The sequence below is a fragment of the Pelmatolapia mariae genome, linkage group LG6 (assembly GCF_036321145.2).
Source record: "Pelmatolapia mariae isolate MD_Pm_ZW linkage group LG6, Pm_UMD_F_2, whole genome shotgun sequence".
Lineage (NCBI taxonomy): Eukaryota > Metazoa > Chordata > Actinopteri > Cichliformes > Cichlidae > Pelmatolapia > Pelmatolapia mariae.
Window position 1 is genome coordinate 15,837,181 of NC_086232.1, and position 20,949 is coordinate 15,858,129.

General features: G+C 40.0%; 1 protein-coding gene across 4 annotated transcripts in view; it reads right to left on the minus strand.

Moving 5' to 3' along the window:
- Window positions 1-20,949, minus strand: part of si:dkeyp-9d4.3 (caskin-1) — a 48,369-nt gene that overhangs the window by 24,600 nt on the left and 2,820 nt on the right. For all 4 annotated transcript variants that reach the window (XM_063475940.1, XM_063475939.1, XM_063475938.1 and 1 more), the window contains exons 2-7: window positions 10,534-10,585; window positions 8,705-8,802; window positions 4,678-4,823; window positions 4,329-4,424; window positions 2,694-2,815; window positions 87-195 (exon numbers count right to left, since the gene is read on the minus strand). In XM_063475940.1, the coding sequence (XP_063332010.1) occupies window positions 87-195; window positions 2,694-2,815; window positions 4,329-4,424; window positions 4,678-4,823; window positions 8,705-8,802; window positions 10,534-10,585 (623 nt within the window). The remainder of the gene's footprint in view (window positions 1-86; window positions 196-2,693; window positions 2,816-4,328; window positions 4,425-4,677; window positions 4,824-8,704; window positions 8,803-10,533; window positions 10,586-20,949) is intronic.

Below are 20,949 nucleotides of genomic sequence, written 5' to 3' on the forward strand. Positions count from 1 at the left end.
GTGTGAATTTGCACAGCTCATGGGAGGGAGGTCAGCATTAACAACAGCTTCTTATGTAAACACATTAAACAGACAGTTAGACTTACATCCAGCAGCAGGCGTACTACCTCCGTCTTCCCACAGAGGGCAGCCTGATGTAGTGCTGTGCCAGACTCGGACTGTCTGTTGATATCTATTCCAGCCTGAATCAGCAACCTGCAGCGAAAAACAATAAATATTTCAAGATAACTTTTTATGACTGCTCTAAAGTAAGAAATTAAAGAAAAGCATCTACATTCATGCAACTCAATAAAAGTGGAAATAAATTCCCCAAAATGACATTTGGATTAACCACAGTTTTTCAATCTTTTCCTCAGATGTATTTTTCATAGTGTTTTTGTTAAGAGCTGCCAGTTTGAGTGAATGGCGCCTCTGTGTTTGACTGACAGCTGTTGCCAGGCTTCCAGAGGAAGAATGAAACAAAGAAAATGTTTCTAGTGTAACTAAAACCCACGATGTAAAAGGAAAGCACCTTTTGCACAGGCCAACCCTTTGCGCGGTTATCTGACATAGGCAGTTGAATTTTACCCTGTAAATGTTTGTTTGGTTGATTATTCAACAAATTGCAGGAAAAGATTTGTTTATAGGGGGTTAAAGAGGAAGTGGACTTTGGCAAGAAAGCTAATATGTGTTAATCTTTTGTGCCATAAACACACGCTCACTGTGTAGTAGTGAAGACAAGAAACTGAAGATTGAAGCAAAGGCATAGAGAGAAAAAAATCACTGGCCTGCTATAGCGTTGGGCTCAGGAAACTGATGGTGTTGCCATGTTCTGTCCTATACTGCCAATTGAGGAGGAAAACTTTCAAAAATGCTCACGATTAGGTCAGCCAGCAACTTGTCACTAATACAGTTCACCAGAACCATCTATTGATCCATCTGTCTATTTTCTGCTGTTTATATATGTCCAGGTCACAGGAGCAGCAGTCTAGACAGAGATGTCCAGACCTCGCTCCAACCAGCCAGCTCTCTTTATCAGAACAGAGCGCTACAGTGTCCCCAATACTGCAGATGACATGAGTCTGAATGAAAATCTCCTACATGGCCCCAATGACAGGCAGCAGCCACCTTACGTCTGCAGCTCCGTGTAGGTGCAGAGCACGACTAAGTCAGACTCGGTGTCCTCTGCCTCCTTCTGAATGGTGTCCAAATTCCGCCATAGGTGGGATTTGATGATCCTTCACCAAGTTCTAGGGTTTGGTAAAGTCCTTTCCTGGGTGTACTGGGACTTTATCAGATGTCCAAGCCATATTGGCCGTTGACATGTGGGCTAGGGTGTTTTGGTTTTATTACCCAAGAACCAGTTTTAGCAACCGGGGATTGGATCAGATCTCTGCCCAATCCACATAGCACCAGACCTTTACACTCTCTTATCTAGGACCAATAATGTCTTTCGAAACCCACCTAGGGCTATTTGCCCCAGATAAGGATCAGGGGAAACGCCAGGAGATTACGGTTTCAAGACTGGGGCCTTTCTAGGTAACTTCAGGTTTAAACCTGGGGTTTTTTCAGTTATGAAGGTTCACGTCTTGCAGGCAGAATCTACATCAAAGGAAGCCTTGATGTAGTGATACTATAAGATCCTAAAACACGTCAGCTAAGCTTCGTACTTGTTGACCTCATAAAAAAACATTCTGACCCATTCTTACCCCTACCCTCCATACCAGAGGCCTGTATCCAGTCATATAGAAAAACAGCCACACCTTTTGTACAACCCATGGTTATCGGACATAGGCATCACTTTTTCCTGTAAATGTTTGACTAGTTGGTCATTTATTAAGGCATAGAAAAATATGTGACTATATATGTAAGTTAAACAGGAAGTGGACTTTGGCAAGAAAGCTCAAGTGGGCCATTCTTTGGTGGTAGGCTTTTGTGTCATGTAAAGGCTCACTGTTATCACTGTGCTGTATATATAAAACCACTTTTTATTTTTCAAATACTGTAATTTTTCTTCATTTTTAAAAGATGCTGAAGTTTGTGATGTGTCATAGGCTGCCTAAACGGTATCCTTTATGTGAATGTGCTAGATTTGTAAATCCTGGGTTCAATTATGGAGTTGATAATTATCTTTGGTGACTGCTTAGCCTGATTGCCAATACTTGGGTAAGTGAAGACACATAAGGAGAAGAAACCCTGGGTATGTTTAATTGACTTTATAGTAAAGACCCCAGCTCATGAATTCACCATATTTTTCTTTTTTTTTAAACTTGTGTTTTGCTGTATATCTGTAATCTTTCACTTGTATATTATATAGTTTTATGTGATGTGAACAGGGTCTATGCATGTAATTTTGTTCCCTGTTAAAAAAATAATAAAAAGAAAAACTAATGAATAAAAATAAAGACTTGAAAGAACTGTTTAATATAATTCATTGTTGTTGGGAAGCTGCAGAGGACTTGCCCCAGTTTCTCTAATATATGTTGTTCACACCTCAATTCTACAAATCTCTACAATCAAGGTGGATAGTGGAAACCCTGCATGACCCATAGAAACACATTAGCCTTGTTAATGGGAAATATGCCAGGTTGAAATGAACTGGCATTATCCTTTAATGTTAAATTAGATCAGTCGGTGGAGAGACAGAATGACTAAGTGTCTCATGAAGGAGGTATAACAAACACAGAGCAGACAGAAAGAGTAGTTATTTGGACCGTATCACTTCGATGTGTCCGTTCTTGGCAGCCAGATGCAAAGGTGACACTCCGTTGGGGTCGGAGGGTTTTGGTTCCAGCATGGCTGCACACATGTTACTGCTGAGCAGGAGCTGGACCACCTAAACACAAAGACACACAGTGTAACTTGTAAAGCCATTTCATGATTTATATTAACTCTATAATTCCTTCTGTGTAAAAGTGAATTTAAAACTAAAATCTGGTTTCTCTGTGGACTAGCTGCAACACAGGTGCACACTTTGGCTGCTAGTGCCTTGAATTACCTTTGTCTCCACATGTGGCAGTCTCAGTAAGACCATTGTTCTTGTTCATTTTTAGGATTTTAGACATTTTTAGGCTGTGTTATTGTATAATTAATCTATTTCTGGAATAATTAACCTTTCAGGTGAACATTTTGCCTATAATTTTAAAATTAAATGGATGTCACCATTGCTTGTCTTTACCAGGAAACTCTAAAATAAACATTTAGGTATAGAGTCTCTCAGTCAAAACCTGACAAATTAGGTACTTTTGATAATTCCTAACTTTTCTTCTTACCCCATCATTGGATCAAAATTTGAGTTTGTCTCATACTTTGATTAATGACAAAAAAACTAATGCTAATGCTAATAAGCTAAAAGCTAAGCTAATGGCATTCCCATTATCTTTAGCTGTACTTAAGTATTTAGTATTACTAAGCAAATGTTAACATGCAAGTGAGTGAATGTGATCTCAGTTTAGCATGTTAGCATGCTAACAGTTGCAATCATTTACTTTGGTTTTTCATGTGACATCAAAAGGACATTGTTCAAGAATTGTCCGCCAAACTGGACATGATACATCCACTGGTTGATAGCGAATTAACTAAATACCTCTTTGTGATTACTTCGGTTGCTAGCAGATTGCCACGGTTGCCTGTAGTTCTTCATGTTTGCATGAAAATACTTGCTAGCTACAAGCAACGCAAACTGTAAATGAGGAAGATTTACCTTCACAGTAAAAGTTGTGCTTGAGGAATACAGCCAACATTTCAAAGGGTGTCTGCTTTTGGTCTGTGTGACAATTTTCACAGATTCTTTACAGCTCGGAGAGCAGCTGGCTGGTGTTTATAGATATGTTCGTCACTTCCATTCAAATCACCAATTTAACAACATTTTAGTGACCAAAGCAATCACAAAGAGGTTTTTGTACACCAGTTGGGGAAGACATGTTTTTTTCCTACCAACAGGTGGTAGCTATTGGGGCTCACTAAATTGTCTGTAGGCCTGCATAACTGCAGCTTTAGAAATCATTTTCCCAGCAGCTACTATCAACCGCCAACCCAGTCAAACCCAGTTGGGCAATACTCATTTTTCCCTCACAATCACTGGTTTTCAGTTGGTTTCACATATCCAAAATAACAGGCAAGTTAATGTCACCTGGTTAGTGGCCAAGATAACTTCTGGCTTAAAGAAAAAACAAGATGGTGGCAGCAAAAATTTAACGTGAAGCTTTAAAATGTGGAGTCCAAAACCAATGGTGATGGTGATGCTACGTCCATCTTTATCAATTATCATTTTTAGGTAAAACGTATTGTTGATAGGGTAAAAAAAAATCTTTTGTTTTGATCCCAGTTGTAGTTATTGTTGTACTCACTCCAACACGTCCAAATTCGCAAGCGAGGTCCAGTGGAGTTTTCCCAGCTGTGTCTGAGATGCACGGGTTGGACTGGTGCTGCAGCAACATCTCCGACTGTAACACACAGACACACACAAACAAACAAATGTTACCAACACATTTAAAGCTGAACTTGCAACAACCACGTATCAGGCACACAGCATCAAGCCCACATAACAAGATCTCTGTGATCTCACAAAACACAAACACTGGCTCTGTGCACAGTAAAGCACCTACAGTGCACACACACACACACACACACACACACACACACACACACACACACACACACACACACACACACAAACACACACACACACACAGTTACCCCATCATAGTGTCCATGCTGAGCTGACAGGTGGAGCGGGATCTGTCCTTCGTCTGACTGTCCGTTGACTGACGAGCCTGCCTTCAGCAGCATTTTCATAGGCTCAGTCTTCCCCTGCCATGCAGCATAATGCAGGGGACGCATTCCTACACAAAACACACACAAACAAGGACACAAACATACACAGCCAACATGACGGCACAATAAAACAGACACACAACGCAACCCACAACCACATGCACGCAGGCACGTACAAAAAAATGAGAATGTAAAGACACATGAGTGCAAGCAAATACAATTTTTTTGCAGGCAGGTTAGTTTGGCATTAGATACCAAGCAGACAGAAATCTATCTGGTGCTGATTTTACAGAGAAATCACTAAATTTACTTGTTAACAAATGTTCTCATGGATAATTCCCTCTGAGTGGCCTGTTAGTCTGAGATATTAGAAGAGCTTAAACAATTATTGCATTGAGAGAAAATTAACCAAATGTACTACAACAGTAATTAATTGAAGCTAATTAAAACAAATGTTATATTTAAAGGAAAATACATTGGTTCCAGTTTCTCTTTAACAAAACGTGTTGGGCCTGCATGCTATGAGACTCGACAGAGAGTGTATTCACTAAACGACCAGTAAAGCAATTGAAAAAACTATAGGTGAACAAAGTCACAAGGTAACAGCCCGAATAGCTACAGCTTTAAACTGAATAGTCCACAGAAAACATATTTCTACCTATTCGTCTTACTGTAGCAACAGTTTTAGGCACAGACTTTCAATATCCTCTGTGGAAATGCAATCTTATTGTGGCTGACATCCTTATGACCCTTTTTAACCCTGGAGTAACTGTTTGTCCAAGCAGTATTCTCATGGGATGTTTGAGACTAACACTTTGAACACAAAGGGCAAGAGAAGTCCAACCCCTTTCTTTCTATGGCCCCAAGAAACCCTCGGAGGGAACTGCACAGCGACTCCCAGAGCCATGCACAGCATACAAGGTGATGCCAAGTTTTGCCGTGCAAAACATCAGTGCGGACTCATTATCGCTGCCTTTAACCAGAAGACATCAAATACCACTTCGCAGCAGTGGCTTCGAGAAGCAGTGAGCGTGTTTCTCATGGCAGCAAACCAAGACCTCCAGTCTTGACACTAGAGATGAGCCACACCATTGAGCTGAATAAAAAGGCTCCTCCAGCCTCAGCTGGCATGAGAGACGCCTGAGTCAGAGGATAGGTGCTGGCAGGATAAAGAGGCACAGCAGCTGCAGGAGTTACAGAATCTAAAGCTTGGCTATCTGAAGAGATTTCAGGCCAAATTACTATCACACGGTCTCAAAGATCTTCTCGAAAGTGTGATTGGGCACGAGAAGAGCGGACTGCACAGGAATAAGAGCGACACTGAGAAATCAGAGGAAATGCTCGACGTACACGAATCAGTTCAGAGGCTATTTTTTCAAAAGTCCTAAAAGAAATGAGTATAATCCTGTCTTGTTGAGAAACTGTGACTGACGTGGAGCATCGTGTGTATTTTATTAATAGCGTTGTATTTGGAAGGCGGCAGTGTTTTCTCATTTTAACCGTTAATAATGTTTTGATAAGACTAATCTAAAAACATTAAGTAGGAGGGATGTGGCTCATATTTGTTAGTTTTTTCAGGTTAATCACATGCACCAAAAAAGAAGTGAATCAGTCACAGCACACAATACCATTAAACGATATTAAAGAATGTCTTTACTCAGAGGGTAAGGTTGAAAAGCCAATCTTAAATGGCCGTGATCTTTGGGCCTCATGCAGCAATGCATTAATAACAGATTCCGATTGTGACTGCATGAGCTCAGAAACACACGGTTAAGGTAAAATCTGAGTATTCACCGAATAAAAATGAACAAAGATTCTTAAATGCTTCTGTCGCTGTGTGGTCTTCAACAAATCCAAACGTTACATTTTTTTGTAAATCTTGGATGCTGTGTCCTCTGAGCTAAACAGAAGAGCGACCATGCACGCAGCTTAAAAGCCAGCACTGGTTATGTTCTTTAAAGTCTTAATTTCTGAGAGCACCACCAATGCTGAACAATATATGCACGTTCTGGAGCAAGATGCCTCCAAAGTAACAGATTCTGGGTGCTTAGCTGGCTGGTCTGCAATCCAGACATGTCACCCACTGAAAACATCACACACTGTTTAAGATAAATAGAGGAACATTTTTCAGTCAGAGTATACTGTAGCATCACATCAATAAAGCATCTGGTATATTGATGTGGTCAGTTAAGTAGAGAGGGGGTTGCTAATCAGTTTCAGCTGCTTTGGTGTTAATTAAATTAACAACAGGTGCACTCGAAGGGCAACAATGTGACAATCCCCCCAAAACACGAACGGATTAACAGGTGGAGGTCACTTGCATCCTCATCTTTTCTGACTGTTTTTTTTACTAGTTTTGCATTTGTTAGTGTCAGTGTAACTACTGATAGCACGAGGCGATACCTGGACCCTACACAGGTGGCACAGGTAGTTCAACTCCTCCAAGATGGCACATCAGTAGTTGTGCTGGAAGGTTTGCCGTGTCTTCCAGTGCAGTCTCAAAATCATGGGAGGCAGTTACTCTTAGAGAGCGGGACAGTTGGAAAGTCCTTATTCCATCAACAGGACCGGTATCTTCTCCTTTGTGAGGAGGAAACTGTACTTCACATGATCTGATATTGTTGTGTTGGTGTTGTTCATGGACCAACAAAACTAATGTTGGTTCAACACTGGAAATGATCAATCATATTGCAGTGATGTCATAGTTTTGCAGAATAAACAATAACACCACACAGCAAACTGTAACCCTAACCCCATAACCCCAACCCTAACTCCCACCAACCCTTCTGGATTTGGATTTTTTCCTGAGCAGACATTGGCGAGGGGTTTTCCAAGCCGCAAAGCTATGATATTATAATGTGATTATTCAAATGCAATGTTGATCACAGACAAACATTATTATGTTGATCCAGGAACAACATCAACACGATATCAGATAGACCGTGTACCTCTTGCCCAATAGCTAAATACGCTCCAGCACCCTCTGTGACCCTGAATCGGATAAGCACTTAAGAAAAGGGATGGATGCATGAAGGGATGGACATGTTCCAACTTTCTGTCTTTGGAAATACCCTTCACTTGTGTTCCTGTGATTATTATGGCAGAAATGCTGAACACATAGCCACTTTCCACATTTCCTTTTTGTGATGTTTGTCTGGAGGATATACAGTTCCAAAGCAAAGGCCCTCAGGATGTTGAGGTCAGGCAACTTAAGCTGGCATCTTGCAGAAGTATGTTTTCCTAACACCGGAAACATTTCTCTTCAAGACAAAGTTGGCTGTTTCCAGCCTATGGCTAAATCTTAAATCTCAGAAAAATTATTAGTATTTTTTTTGGGCCACTACCCTGACTACAATCACCTCTTATGTTCTGTTAATAAAGCACACAGTCAAACACCTATTTGTAGAAGGTGAAGATGTGCTGTTTCCCGGCGCCTCTGCAAAATCACACCCATTAAAGCAGTAGGGTCACCAAAAGAGGCCTGGCAAGTCTATTTAGAGCCACACTGGGCATGACTGAAAGTGCAGACACAGTAGGCCTACATCCTGGAGGGATTATAACTCCCATCTGCCCTGAGATTTCTTCTTCTCCTCCTTCTTCTTCTTGAATCTGCCAACGTGGGATCGAGATATTCTCTGCTCTGCTTCCCACTTGGCTCTCACTCCTGCAGCCATGGAGCTTTCCTTCTTCTGTTTTCTATTGTTGACTGTGCAAACAAATCTGTCGCTCCTCATAAATGCACGCCACAGACAAAAATTGCATTTCCAACAAGCTCACCTTTTATTACATAAGCCGGTATTATTTGTCACACAGGGAAAGCCGGAAAGTATTTGTTTTTGGGCTTTTTCTGCACAGCCGTGTGTGTTCGTGTGTGTGTTTTGTGCCTTATTTTGTAGCAGCACAGCGTATCCCAGTGACACTGTGAAAGCCTGTGTGCATTTTTTTTTACCTTTATGGTCTTTGATATCCACTGCTGCCTGGGCCTCCAACAGCAGAGAGATCATCTCCTTGTTGCCACTCAGAGCAGCATGATGCAGCGGCGACAGCCTTCACACAGACACAGATTATGTATAAAAATACACACATTCAAATGCATAGTGTAAAACCTGAGCACAACTTTGCTGAAGTAATCTTCAGCGTACAGCTGCTCCGCCCCACAGCTCTGTGTGACGATGGGAGCGTGTGCGGGGAGGGCGGGTGGAAATGACCTACTTCCATTAATAAGCAATCTCTCTCCCCCGGAGTCGAGCGTACGCGCAGGGCATCTGTGTGTGGGTCTAATGGATCTGTGGTGAACATAAGAGCCGGGCCCTGGAGTCAAATCAACGACTCATCAGTCATTACACAAGAAGCTGAGTCCAATTATCTGAATCCAATCAACATCATAAAAAGATCTTTGTTATCTGATGGAGTCAAACGGAACGCAGCCGTAAACCAAGCATGTGCACACAAAAAGCTTAACCAATCATGAAGCTAAATATAGCCAAAATCCATAGTTGAACATTCAGAGCTGATAAGGGAATATTTCTGAGCAAATTAGGAGCTGGGAAATGTTGGCTTTGCTTTAAGGTGATAATTACAGTCTTCAGATCTGAGGTCTTCAGCTGGCTACACTCCTATGAGCCAAAGACAGATTTAAACAGGAGATAATGTGAACAGTAATAACGGCTTGCTAGTCTATTGATTATTTAAAGATTTTTCTTCCTATTTGTTTGCCACAGTTAATTAGATGTTCACAACATGGATCAGCTACAGCTCACAAGCATCGGGCTTTGGTGTTTATTTTTCTCATGATAACTGTCTCATGTTTAATATCAGCGAGGTATGAGACATTTTATAACTGAGCTCTTAAAATGATCTATTTGTGACCTCAGCTCACAGGTTCTGCATTAGTTTGGATGTGAGTCAAAATCAGTTTACAGAAAGTGCTTTTCAGTTTCATTTAATTCATATGATTATTTCAATTACAGCACAGATCTCCTGGCCAGAAATCGCCCACCACATGATCCAGACTGACCCACTGGAAACTATTGTAAGGTATAAAAATAGAAAAGGAGGAAATAATTATGGACTGTCAATGGTATTGTGCACCAGGAAGCCTTGTGTTTAAGCACGGACGACAAAATGGGGGTTTATGAATCAGAGCAGTCTTTAATTTATGACTGAGTGTGGAAAAGATGAGCATCTCAGGGTTTTCCTCATTTTTTATGTATATGAATGGTTCATGTACACGTTCAATTCATTTTCAACCAAGCCTGAGGAGATTTTCAGTCTTTGCTAAACGTGGCACGTGAAAGAAACACAACACTGCATTTGCAGTGGCATTCAAAAGAATTAGCACCTATAATAAAAGTCTTTTCTTTTAACTTTCATTCAGATTGTCCCACCTGTTAGGGAGATGGGGCACATATGCTACAATCAGGATGTTAAAAACAAATGAAGTGGGAAAAATCTGAAGGTGTTTTTTACATGTTATTATGCAGGATCTTTACATGTGAGGCTCATACAACTAAAGAGCAAATTTAGATGTATTAGATCCTTGAATTTTAATGAGCGGCTCGATGGCTGAGTAACAACTACCTCAAAATCTGAGAAAACAAGAAAAGATCTCAGGATTCAGTTGTGTTGATAGTGTTGTGAGTTTTTTCAGGGCCATGAAGAAAGAAATAGGTTAATATGAAAGATGGAATGAAAATGGAGTGATGAAGAAAGAGGTGTAATGATAGCGTAAACAGTTGGAACAGGAGGAGGTGATGTGAAACATCTGTGATCCCTCACCCATCTGCATCCTGGATGTTGACGTTCACCCGCTTTGCTGCTCCGAGAAGCTCTGAAAGGGAAACAAAAAGTAAGAAAAGCATTTCAAAAAAAGTTTAATAAAAAAGTTTAACTTTAATCTAGGGACAAATATATTCTTCTGTCCTCTTCGTTCAATATTTAATTGAGAGCCGGTAAAGTTGAAGCAACATGTTCACATCTGTGAGTGTTTCCAGACATACTCCTACTGTATAACTTCAGTGTGTTAAAGAGAATCGACCACGTAACGAAGGTAAAGAAATTATAGGACTCTCATAAAAAAACAAAAGCTCAGATTGTAATGCGTTCTCTCACATAAACTTGATCTTCATGCAAAAATATATGAGTATATTTAGGAGAGCAGGTGAAAACAAAAGGCACCTTATGATGGTTTGTTATAAGAACCTGAAGTGGAGATAAGTGGGTGCCTAGCTGATAACTAGTAAAGCTCATAACCTGCTAGGGTTGCAAAAAAATAAATGCTCAAATACTAAAACAGTAATAACACTACTAAAAATTAAGCTCAGATTAGATAGTCTGTCTCTATCTAACAGTATCTATACCATAGATGCCATCTTTGATTTTAAAATCTAGTTGCTATTGGTATGGTGAGTAGTCCTCAGTAATAGTAATAAATCACAGAGCAATAGTACATTCATGTAGCTGTAAAAAGTATGATAATATATTAAGTAATCCAAAGTATTCAGAATACGTTACTCTCATTGAGTAACATAACAGAATATGTTACAAAATACATTTTGTGGCATGTATTCTGTAATCTGTAGTGGAATACATTTTAAAAGTAACCTTCCCAACACTGATTATATATATATATGTATATATATATATATATATATATATGTATATATATATATATATATATATATACATACATATGTGTGTGTGTGTGTGTGTTTGTGTGTGTGTGTTTGAGAGACAGAGAGAGTGTTTTCTGTCATTACTTCAGTCGTTCATGTAGTTTGAATGAGCAGTTCTCAGGAAAGCTGCAAACCACAATCTGTTCACTCTGCACAGCTATGTTTTCAACTGCCACAATCACCCACCCACCCACTCACACACACACACACACACACACACACACACACACACACACACACACACACACACACACACACACTCAGTGTCCCGTTTTTAAACTGTAACTTAATAATTCTCTCTATGTGACATGTTTAGGTGACATCCATAAATTGTGTCCATAAAAAAAACTCTCTCTCAGTAGTCTCTGCAATAGTAGTTTCTAATACCCCATCATAATTCATCAGAATACAAGGTGACCTCCATTTTAAACAATGGTTTAAAAGCCCCCCCCCCCCCCCCAAATAAAATAAAATAAAATTAGGTGCTTATAAAAAAAAACAACACCAAAAAAACCTTGATTCATTTTTTCTACACTGACTTATCAATTAATGGATCAGTCTTTGCATCTTTAGAGTGACACTATCGCTGTCATACATACATGAGTGTGTCTGCATATATTTATAGCATGTTTGGGTGTAGAGCATGTGCTTCACTGTGTAAATGTGACACACACGTGAGCATTAGAGAGATGCAGGCACCAGATAGCAGGAAGAAAACGTTCACAAACCCACCACCAAACAGCCTGAAAGGACACAGGAAAAAACAACTTGTTTGTCTTTCTGCCTCCACTTTTTTTTTTTTGGCTTGGTCAAACCCTCATAATCCACGGGCCATAATCTGTAGCTGTGCTGTAATCTGGGGAAAAGCTCTTCCTTCTCTCTGCAGCTCTATCTGCACTTCATCCCTTCATCCTGCTCTCACACTCTAATTTTCCCTGTAATTTGCTAAAGAGCGCGTGCTGATTGGTAGTTCTGTTATTTCTGTTTACAGTGCAGCTGACATCATTTTCCTGCATGCATGTGTGTGTGTTTATGTGTGTATTTATGGAAGTGCTGGTTCCTCCATATCTCTCTTGGATTAAAAATAAGAAGCATCCCTTCCCCCTCAGCTGATGAATCAATGAGTGCAGATAACTGTGTCACCATCAGACTACCACAAAGCCACATGAACCCCAATACAGACCACAATCTCACAACACAGAAACACCCGCACGAGGCGCTTCCCTCTCAAACTCAGAACCAGGATTTGTATTTAATCTAATTCAGCTGACGAAGACAGAGTATCACTCTGCACGTATAAAAGCCTCTCTTTTGTTTTAAGAACTGCTCTCAAAACAGACTTTCATCTTCAAACTCACTTATGTCAGCGCTAACCCGCTGCCTGACTGTATCAGTGACTTGATTTGTTAAATTAAATTTTGAACGAAAGGCTTTTCCTGCCCTCACATGAACTGCTTGTTTGAGAGCGCTGCCATAATCTTTCTCTGATACAGTCCTTGGACCAGGGTTCATATTTTTACGATCATTTATTTTGTCATAACATCGCAACTGAGCCCCGGGTTACCATGGTAACTCCTCAACGTGCCATTCTCAGAGACTGTCAGTCATCTGGCGGGGATTACAATGACAAGACTATGATATTATTGTGAAACATCTCCCTGAAAATTGTAACTGTGGCTCATTCCTTTTCACTTTGAAAGCCTTCATTGTTAACTGAGAGCCAAAACAACCAAGCAGGACTGAAAAGCAACCTTGAATGTAACACAGCAGACTCACAAACCTCAGGAGAGGTGAAACGGAGGGGTTTCTCAGGGGTTCTCATTATCAGAGATGTTCTGAAGTCCTGTTTCCATCACCTCCGACCTTGCCTGTCATCATGCATTTAGACTTTCAGCGTAACACGTAGCCTAAAACAAATGCCAGCACAGATTTCAGACAGTTGCACACATATGTTAAAAGTGACTCGAGTCAGGGTCACAATATGCTACCAGCCTCAAAATGTATAAAATTATCCTCAAAACATCTAAATGACAGACACAGACAACAAGCATGCTAGTGCTGTAGGACAATGATGCATCATGCTGTCATAAACTGGCCCATGGTAAGTGGCAGTGAAAAGTCTACACAAGTGCTTTAATTAAATAAAATGTATTAAATAAGCTAACAGTAAAAGTATACTGATGGAAGACAGTGAACACTTCAACAAGCATATATACATCCATCCATTTATTCTCTTCCACCTTTCTAATTCAGGGATGGGACAGGGCTCAAGCCCATCCTAGGATGGGTCACCAGCCTATCACAGAACATGCAGTCATCCGAAAAAGAACGTTTTTTCAGGACTCTGTGCAGTCCTCTAATAAGTTTTCCCTTTGCATTGGAATTAAGAGGGTAAGTAGCAGCCAGTATGTAAGCATGAGCGCCTCTATAAAAGCAGAGGTTTGCTGGTCTGGAGTTGTGTGTTAACACAATGCCACAATCTTCCAAGGATTGGACGTCCCAGCAAATTCTTGCAATGCTCAGAGAAACTGTAAAAAACATAAGAGCTGTAGCTTAGGCTCTACAGGTCTCAGTTAGTGTGTTAAATGTTAAAGTTCATGACTGAACAAGTATGGCTTCTTTGGAAAGGTTGCACAGCTTAGGTTTGCCAAGTTGCATCTGAACAAACCACAAGACTTCTAGAACAATGTCCTTTGGACAGATGAGACCAAAGTGGAGATGTTCACCAACAGCATATCATCATAAACACCTCATAACAACTGTCAAGCATGGTGGAGGAGGGGTGATGATTTGAGTTTGTTTAGCATCCACAGGACCTGGGTAGCTTGTAGTCATTGAGTCGATCATAAACTCTGAATACTAAAGTATTGACTAGAGTCAAATGTGAGACTAGGGCTGTTCGATATAACGACATCGGATAACGATATGAAAACGTCTATCGTTTCATTTTACGCTATCGTTTGTTTCATGGTGTCGCGAAATAAACTCTTTACGTCAATATTTTTTCATCGTTTTGATGGTCACTGTAGAATTTCTTAAAGTTCTCTCTTTCTCTTATATTTAAAATAACTACACTACGGACGGACGAGCGACCGTTTTTATGCATTGTTGTTAGCAACAACGATGGTAAAACCATCATGTGCCTCCACCGTCTACTTGTTTATTTTCCACATAAACCTTTCACAATAAAGCTGAAGACCCTGTTGAGATTTTTCAAAAAAACCCTGAATCACGTGAAATAGTATGCAGAGTATTTACGGACGAGAAGCTAAAAAGAGCCGTCAGGTGCTAAAAAATAAACCTTAGAACAAGTTCTTTCCCCACAGCACGCCGTGTAATAAATACTCACCAAGAAAACTGTGGCCGTTTCAACTTATGTAACACTCAACTCCAGGTACACGACGCTCAGCTGAAAACACTTCACGCAAGTCCAGTTGCCCGAGATTCACAGAATTTACAGAAAATGTAAAATTTTTATGATATCATTGTCGGGACGATAAATGTCTTTTATCGGGATATGAGATTTTGGTCATGTCGCACAGCTCTATGTGAGACCATCTGTCTGGCAGCTAAAGCTTGGGTAAAATTGGGTCATGCAACAACAGGACAATCATCCCAAACAAGTCAGCAAATCTAACAGAGTGACTGAAGAAGAAAAAAAGTTGTCAAAGTCCAGACCTCAACCTGACTGAAAGGCTGTGGCAGGAACTTCAGAGAGTGTGTATAAACAAGTGCTTGCAAACCTCAATGAACTGAAGCAACTTTGTAAACAAGACTGGACCAAAATTCCACCATTATGTGCATAGAGTCCTGTTATAAATTTATTTTTGCACAATTCTGTAGAAAGCAAGGATGAAGTGAGCTGCTGACAAACTGGCGACACCCCCATGTCAGTCAACTGTCTTCCAAGGTAAGCCTAGTAGTCCTGTGATATACTGGGAGGACTGTTGGAAATTCCGACACCACCTCACATTTAAATAATTGGCAAAATCTGACCGTGCAATGCAAACTCTGTTTGCTAGCAACCAAGCTGCTCTCAGCGTCAAAAGACTTCACCTCCAACCTAAAGAAACATCTGGAAGTAAGTTCTTTTTAAAAAACTAATGTTAGCCTACTGCAGCTACCTTGTTTTAGTTGTGGTAGCTTCCTGGGTTATGTGGCACTTCGGTATCTTCGATGTACTATTGCTGTGTGATTTATTACTATTAATGAAGGCTGTATTACAACCTGCTAGCTGCAAATAATTGTGTGTAGTTCTAAAAGCAGACAGAAAGGAAACAAATTACTGATACAAAAATCGTTTTCTATACGAGATCACTGCAATAAGCGCAGCCTTACCTAATGTCCACCCTATTGTTACTCATTTTATATTAAGATTTAAAAATCTAGTTGGTGTTTCTTTCAGAACTGCAGCTGATTATTTGCAGCTAGCAGGTTGTTAATGCTGTCCATCAAGTCTAACAGTTTGTGGTCTATGAACAAACCTCAGCTAATACCAGCTAACAATGTTAGCTTGGTAGCGCGTAGCTTTCAGTAATAATAATAAATCACACAGCAATAGTACATTCATGTAGTTGTAAAACACATGACAAAATATCAAGTATTCCCAAGTATTCAGAATACGTTACTCACACTGAGTAACTTAACGGAATATATTACAAACTACATTTTGGACCATGTATTATGTAATCTGTAGTGGAATACATTTTAAAAGTAACCTTCCCAACACTGCAAATAATATAACCATAGTCATAAAAAACTATATGTAGCAAACAAAACGGTAACAGTACAGACCCCAGAGGTCCAATCATCATGGAGTCTGAGATTACAGGTAGAGATGGAGGGCACTGAGATGATCTAAATACTGTTGTGAGCTCTTCAAGAAGGATCGGCGCATCACATAGTAAACTAATTTTAAAAAATTGTAAAAATGCCATCATTCTGAAAGCATTCAGCTTCTAGTTTCACTATACAACATAGTTCACACAATTTTCATATTTACTGGTCCCCCTCATGACTACTCAAGATTTGCGGTGACCAACCCATGAACTGGGATCCAAACCATCCCAGCAAAATGAACCCAATCCCAATGTTCTCCTTGTGTACATCTAATTATATATTGCCTATTTAATAGCCAATTTAAAAATGTTTGTTTTCTGTATGCAGAGAGCACCGGAGTCAAATTCCTTATGCGTGTGCACAAACTTGGCTGAATAAAGATGATTCGGACTCTGAACATGTGCTGTGACTGTTGATAATTTCCACTGCTGATAGTATAATTACTTAATGGATTAATCCTGTTGATGATATAATACTGAACAATCACAGTTCCCAGAGTCTGCCTAACTAAGGCTGTTTGATCTCAGTACCAAGAGAGATTACAATATTTGACTTTTTTTTTCAGTTCACACCTTTTCTAAGGGCTAGGATGAGGAGACAGTGTTTCGAGTGTAATCACACCTGTTATTCTTGAGTCAACAAGCTAACAAAAAGAAGCGCTCTCAGTGCAGATCTGTTACAGGTGTTCACTTGATGAATTGGGAATGCCAGATCTTACAAAGTGCTATAAGCTACGCCAAAAAGAAGAAGAAAAAAAAGGTCAGTGTTCCCTGATCATCAGTAAAGTCCATTTCAGTGGATCGCTACAACATAAAAGAGATACAGTTATGATAAGAATGCTCTCATATCTCTAAGATAAAGAGCTTTACTTCAGCTGAGCCAGAGATAATAAAACCATTACCAAATCGTTTAGGACTGTGCCTCACTTTGTGTGAGCAGGCAGTAGTTTTAATGTCGTCTCCTTTAAAGTGAGGCTGAACGTCTCTTTCATCTGAAGTGATTCATTCAGACTCGAAAGATTCAGAACAAACTTTTGATTGATCTGTAACAAGAAAACAGAGAGTGTTGTGATTGCAGCAAGGCTACAAGCTTAAAAGACAAGGTGGTGTTGTCGAGTTTTCTCATTATCTACAGCTACAACAACAACCAACAATGAGTCTGCCATTCTCTGTGCAGCTGCAGCTCGGTATTCCTGTGTACCACACAACTCCAGCTTTGCCTCAGAATGATTGAAAACCCATCAGCCCAGCACACCGCTCCATTAGATGACATCTTACCTTATAGTTTACTGGCGTCGACGCCACATACATCTCTGTTGTTCCTGAAAATGTTGACTGGGAGACCAAATGTTTATTAATCTCAGCGGATATTCACCGACAGATACATCATTTCCTCTCGTCCGAGTTGTGTTATGAGCAGTTTTTCACAGATGTGTGTCTTCAGAGGGGGAAAAACGGGCAGACAAACTTTGGGTTTCCTCACAGAATTTTTATGAGAATCACACCATTTATTAGTGTGAATGCTTGTAAAAGCATTCACAGTATTGTTCTTCTAATCTTTATTATTCTATTTTATTATTATCTATTCCGTACGTTTTTTGTACTCCTACTCCTTCAAAACCGTTCAACTTAGAAAAACCATTCAAACACCGTTAGATTCCTCTTCTTTAGGACATGACTGCTTCTATTTTTCTCATTTTTAATATTTATATTTTTAATTTTATTCAACCTTTTTCAACAAAAATTTCCCATGTATTTCAATGGGGAGATCCTTGAAATCCTCCTTAAAGTTACTCATTTTTAAACTCCTACTACTTCCACATACATTGACATAGAGCCACCATTCAAACTTTAAAACGAAGACAAGACATTCAACTATTCAACTTGTATTTATCTTTTCAATATCTATTATACTTTTTCTTCAGTTCCAGTTTAAGTTTCATGATGTTTTTTCAGCCGTTTCAGAGTTTATAATGGGTGTGTATGGGACGGAATGTTGGGGCTAGAGTGAGACAGCTCAACTGCTAGAGTGAAAGGAGCAAAAAAATTAATCTAAAAATCTTTTTTAAAACTGCTGCTGTGTCCGCGGCGTTTGCTCTACAGGTATGATTTTACCCTCAAAACGTAGCCATCGCTGTCCTCTTTCATCCAATGTGTTTACTATTGTACTAGGTGTTATGGTTCTTTCATAAATGTCACCAATGCACAGCCTCCTCCCTCCAACTCTTCCATAGACTCTAATGTTAAAATGGCTCAGAAGGTTCGTTTGAAAATCAGAAGAGCATGGTGTCTTTCCACTGTCACCACGTCCATATAATAAACTCCACAGGCATGAAAACTGAGAATTCAGTAGACTAGACATTGCTGCCGCTCACGGTGAAAGAATTTTGTCAATAGGACCTGTACTTTTCATTTGGGAGCGATTTGTTTGGGGCAGACTTTTCTGTTCATTTTAAGCAGCAAAAGTGAGGTGCATGTCTGTGTCCGTGTGTATGGAGCCATTGGGTGCAGTCACTATAGCAACCAGGCTCACACCTGCCTGCCTAACAAGCTCTGTCTCTCACTCTGCCAAGATTCATCTTAAACACTTCTCTTTCAACTGCTGCTGTGTCCACAGTGTTTGCTCTACAGATATCATTTTACCCTCAAAATGTCACCATCGTTGTTCTCTTTCCAACACCGTGTCTTTCAAAGCTCAGACATTTAAATTTTTTAAACTCTGTGGATCCAAGTGGAGGGATCACATTTTAGTCATTCAGTGATTCAAAGAATATGAACTTTTAATATTCATTCAGATGTTTTCTGACTCTAAATTTTCTTTCTCATTTCTTAGGTTTTTCTAATTTACATTTAAAACATTTTCAGCTTTTTTCCAACTTCTTCTGTGTAACCTTTAGCTTTTAGCAGTTCAGCTTTTTTGTTTTCAGTTTAAAATACTTGTATTTTTCATCTCATTCAACATTTTTAACTTAACATTCAGTAATTAATTCATTTCAGTGCATACATTCAGATTCAAGCATTCACACCGCAGTTTCTTCAGAAAATGCACTTTCTAGTTCAATTTAATACAGTAATCTTAGTCATCAGTACACGCTATATGAAAAAAAAATGCTTTAACCCAGCAAGATCAAGTTGATTTTTTTTACAATACATACACACATTTAGCTTAAATATGGGTTAAAAATGGGTTTATTAGCCAATAAACTGGCAGGTCTAACGGGTCCTGTATCTGTATCAGGTAGCGGTCTAACAGCTCTGAACTGAAACCAGAACTGCGATATGAACCTCCATGGTTTGCTGTTGTGGTTCTCTCTTCCTGTGTTATCTATCCTAATGTGCTGCAGAAGCAGAAAGCAGCCCACAAGCACAGCAGAAGCTACACGTGGACTAGCGCAGCTGCCGCGAAGGCTCCACCCCGACTACCTGATAAGAAATCTTGCGTTTTCTTTTGAGGCAGCGGTTACGTTTCCATACACCAAAATGTGTTTGGGTTTTGGACCGTTATATACATGCCAGGGAGAATGAAACCCATGTAGTAACGTAGCTTACTTTTTACCTCGTAGTAACCTTTGTAGGCTACTCAGCAGCCTATTGACAGTCTATTAACAAAGTGTGACGTTACCATTTTAAACAAATGGACTGTCACCAGCATGTCAGTGATGTCAATTGATTTTAACTGCATCATTTTGTGTTGGTCTTGTGTTGGGGTAGCTGTAGCTCAGGAGGCAGAGCAGGTCATCTATTAACCAGAAGGTTGTTGGTTTGATCCCTGGCTCCTTCAGTCTCTTAAGGAAGATACTCACCCCACGTTGCTCTCTGATGCATCCATTTGAGTGTGAATGGATGAATGAGGCATGTTATATAAAGTACACAAGTGCTATCTACTGGTTATTGAGAATTGTGTACTGGTACCAGTGATTACATGTCTATCGTTGTGTGTCCCTTCTATGTGAAAATATTTTCCAATATTTATCCCAAAGGTGGTGAAAGCAATTTCCAGTTGAGCTCTGACACTGAGATGAAATTTATGAAATGAATCTCCACGGCCTTGTGTCGCGGTTCTCTCATCCTCTGTTGCAAAACTAATGCACAATGTCCAACAGGGTGGTAGGTCTCTGCTACATCGCTTTAAATCATTCATGTTTACAGTGGTGCTTTTTTTCTGGGTCTTCTTCCAGTCAAAGTTCGTATTATGCTCTTTTTTGGGGTTTCCTTTCGTTACGTTAGTTACGGGGCTTTTTGTGAAAATAAAAGGTTTAAAAAGTAACAAAGCTCTCTCCAGAGGGAGTTACTGTCTCCTACAGAAACACTTGTTAGCAGTTCGGCCATTTCTCCCGTTTCTTATCTATGTCACTACTGTATTTAACACACTGGCACAGAGCTTGACTAGCCTTTCGTTTGGCACGCCCTCAAATAGAGAATAAGCAGCTGCCTCGCAGTCCCTCACTTCTATTTACTCACTAGAGCTGCTTCTGTTACCTCTAACTCTGAAGTGTCTCAGCAAAGCACACCAAATGTTCTGCTGCTGGCTGAAGGAGCAAACACAAGCGTCTCCACGCACTCCAGGGGCATCACGGAAGACCGGGTGGATTACTCCCAAAATGTTGACTAATGACTGGAAATCTAAAAGTTAGACAGTGACCACAGTGACCAAGGAAGACTTTTTTTTTAGTCACACCACT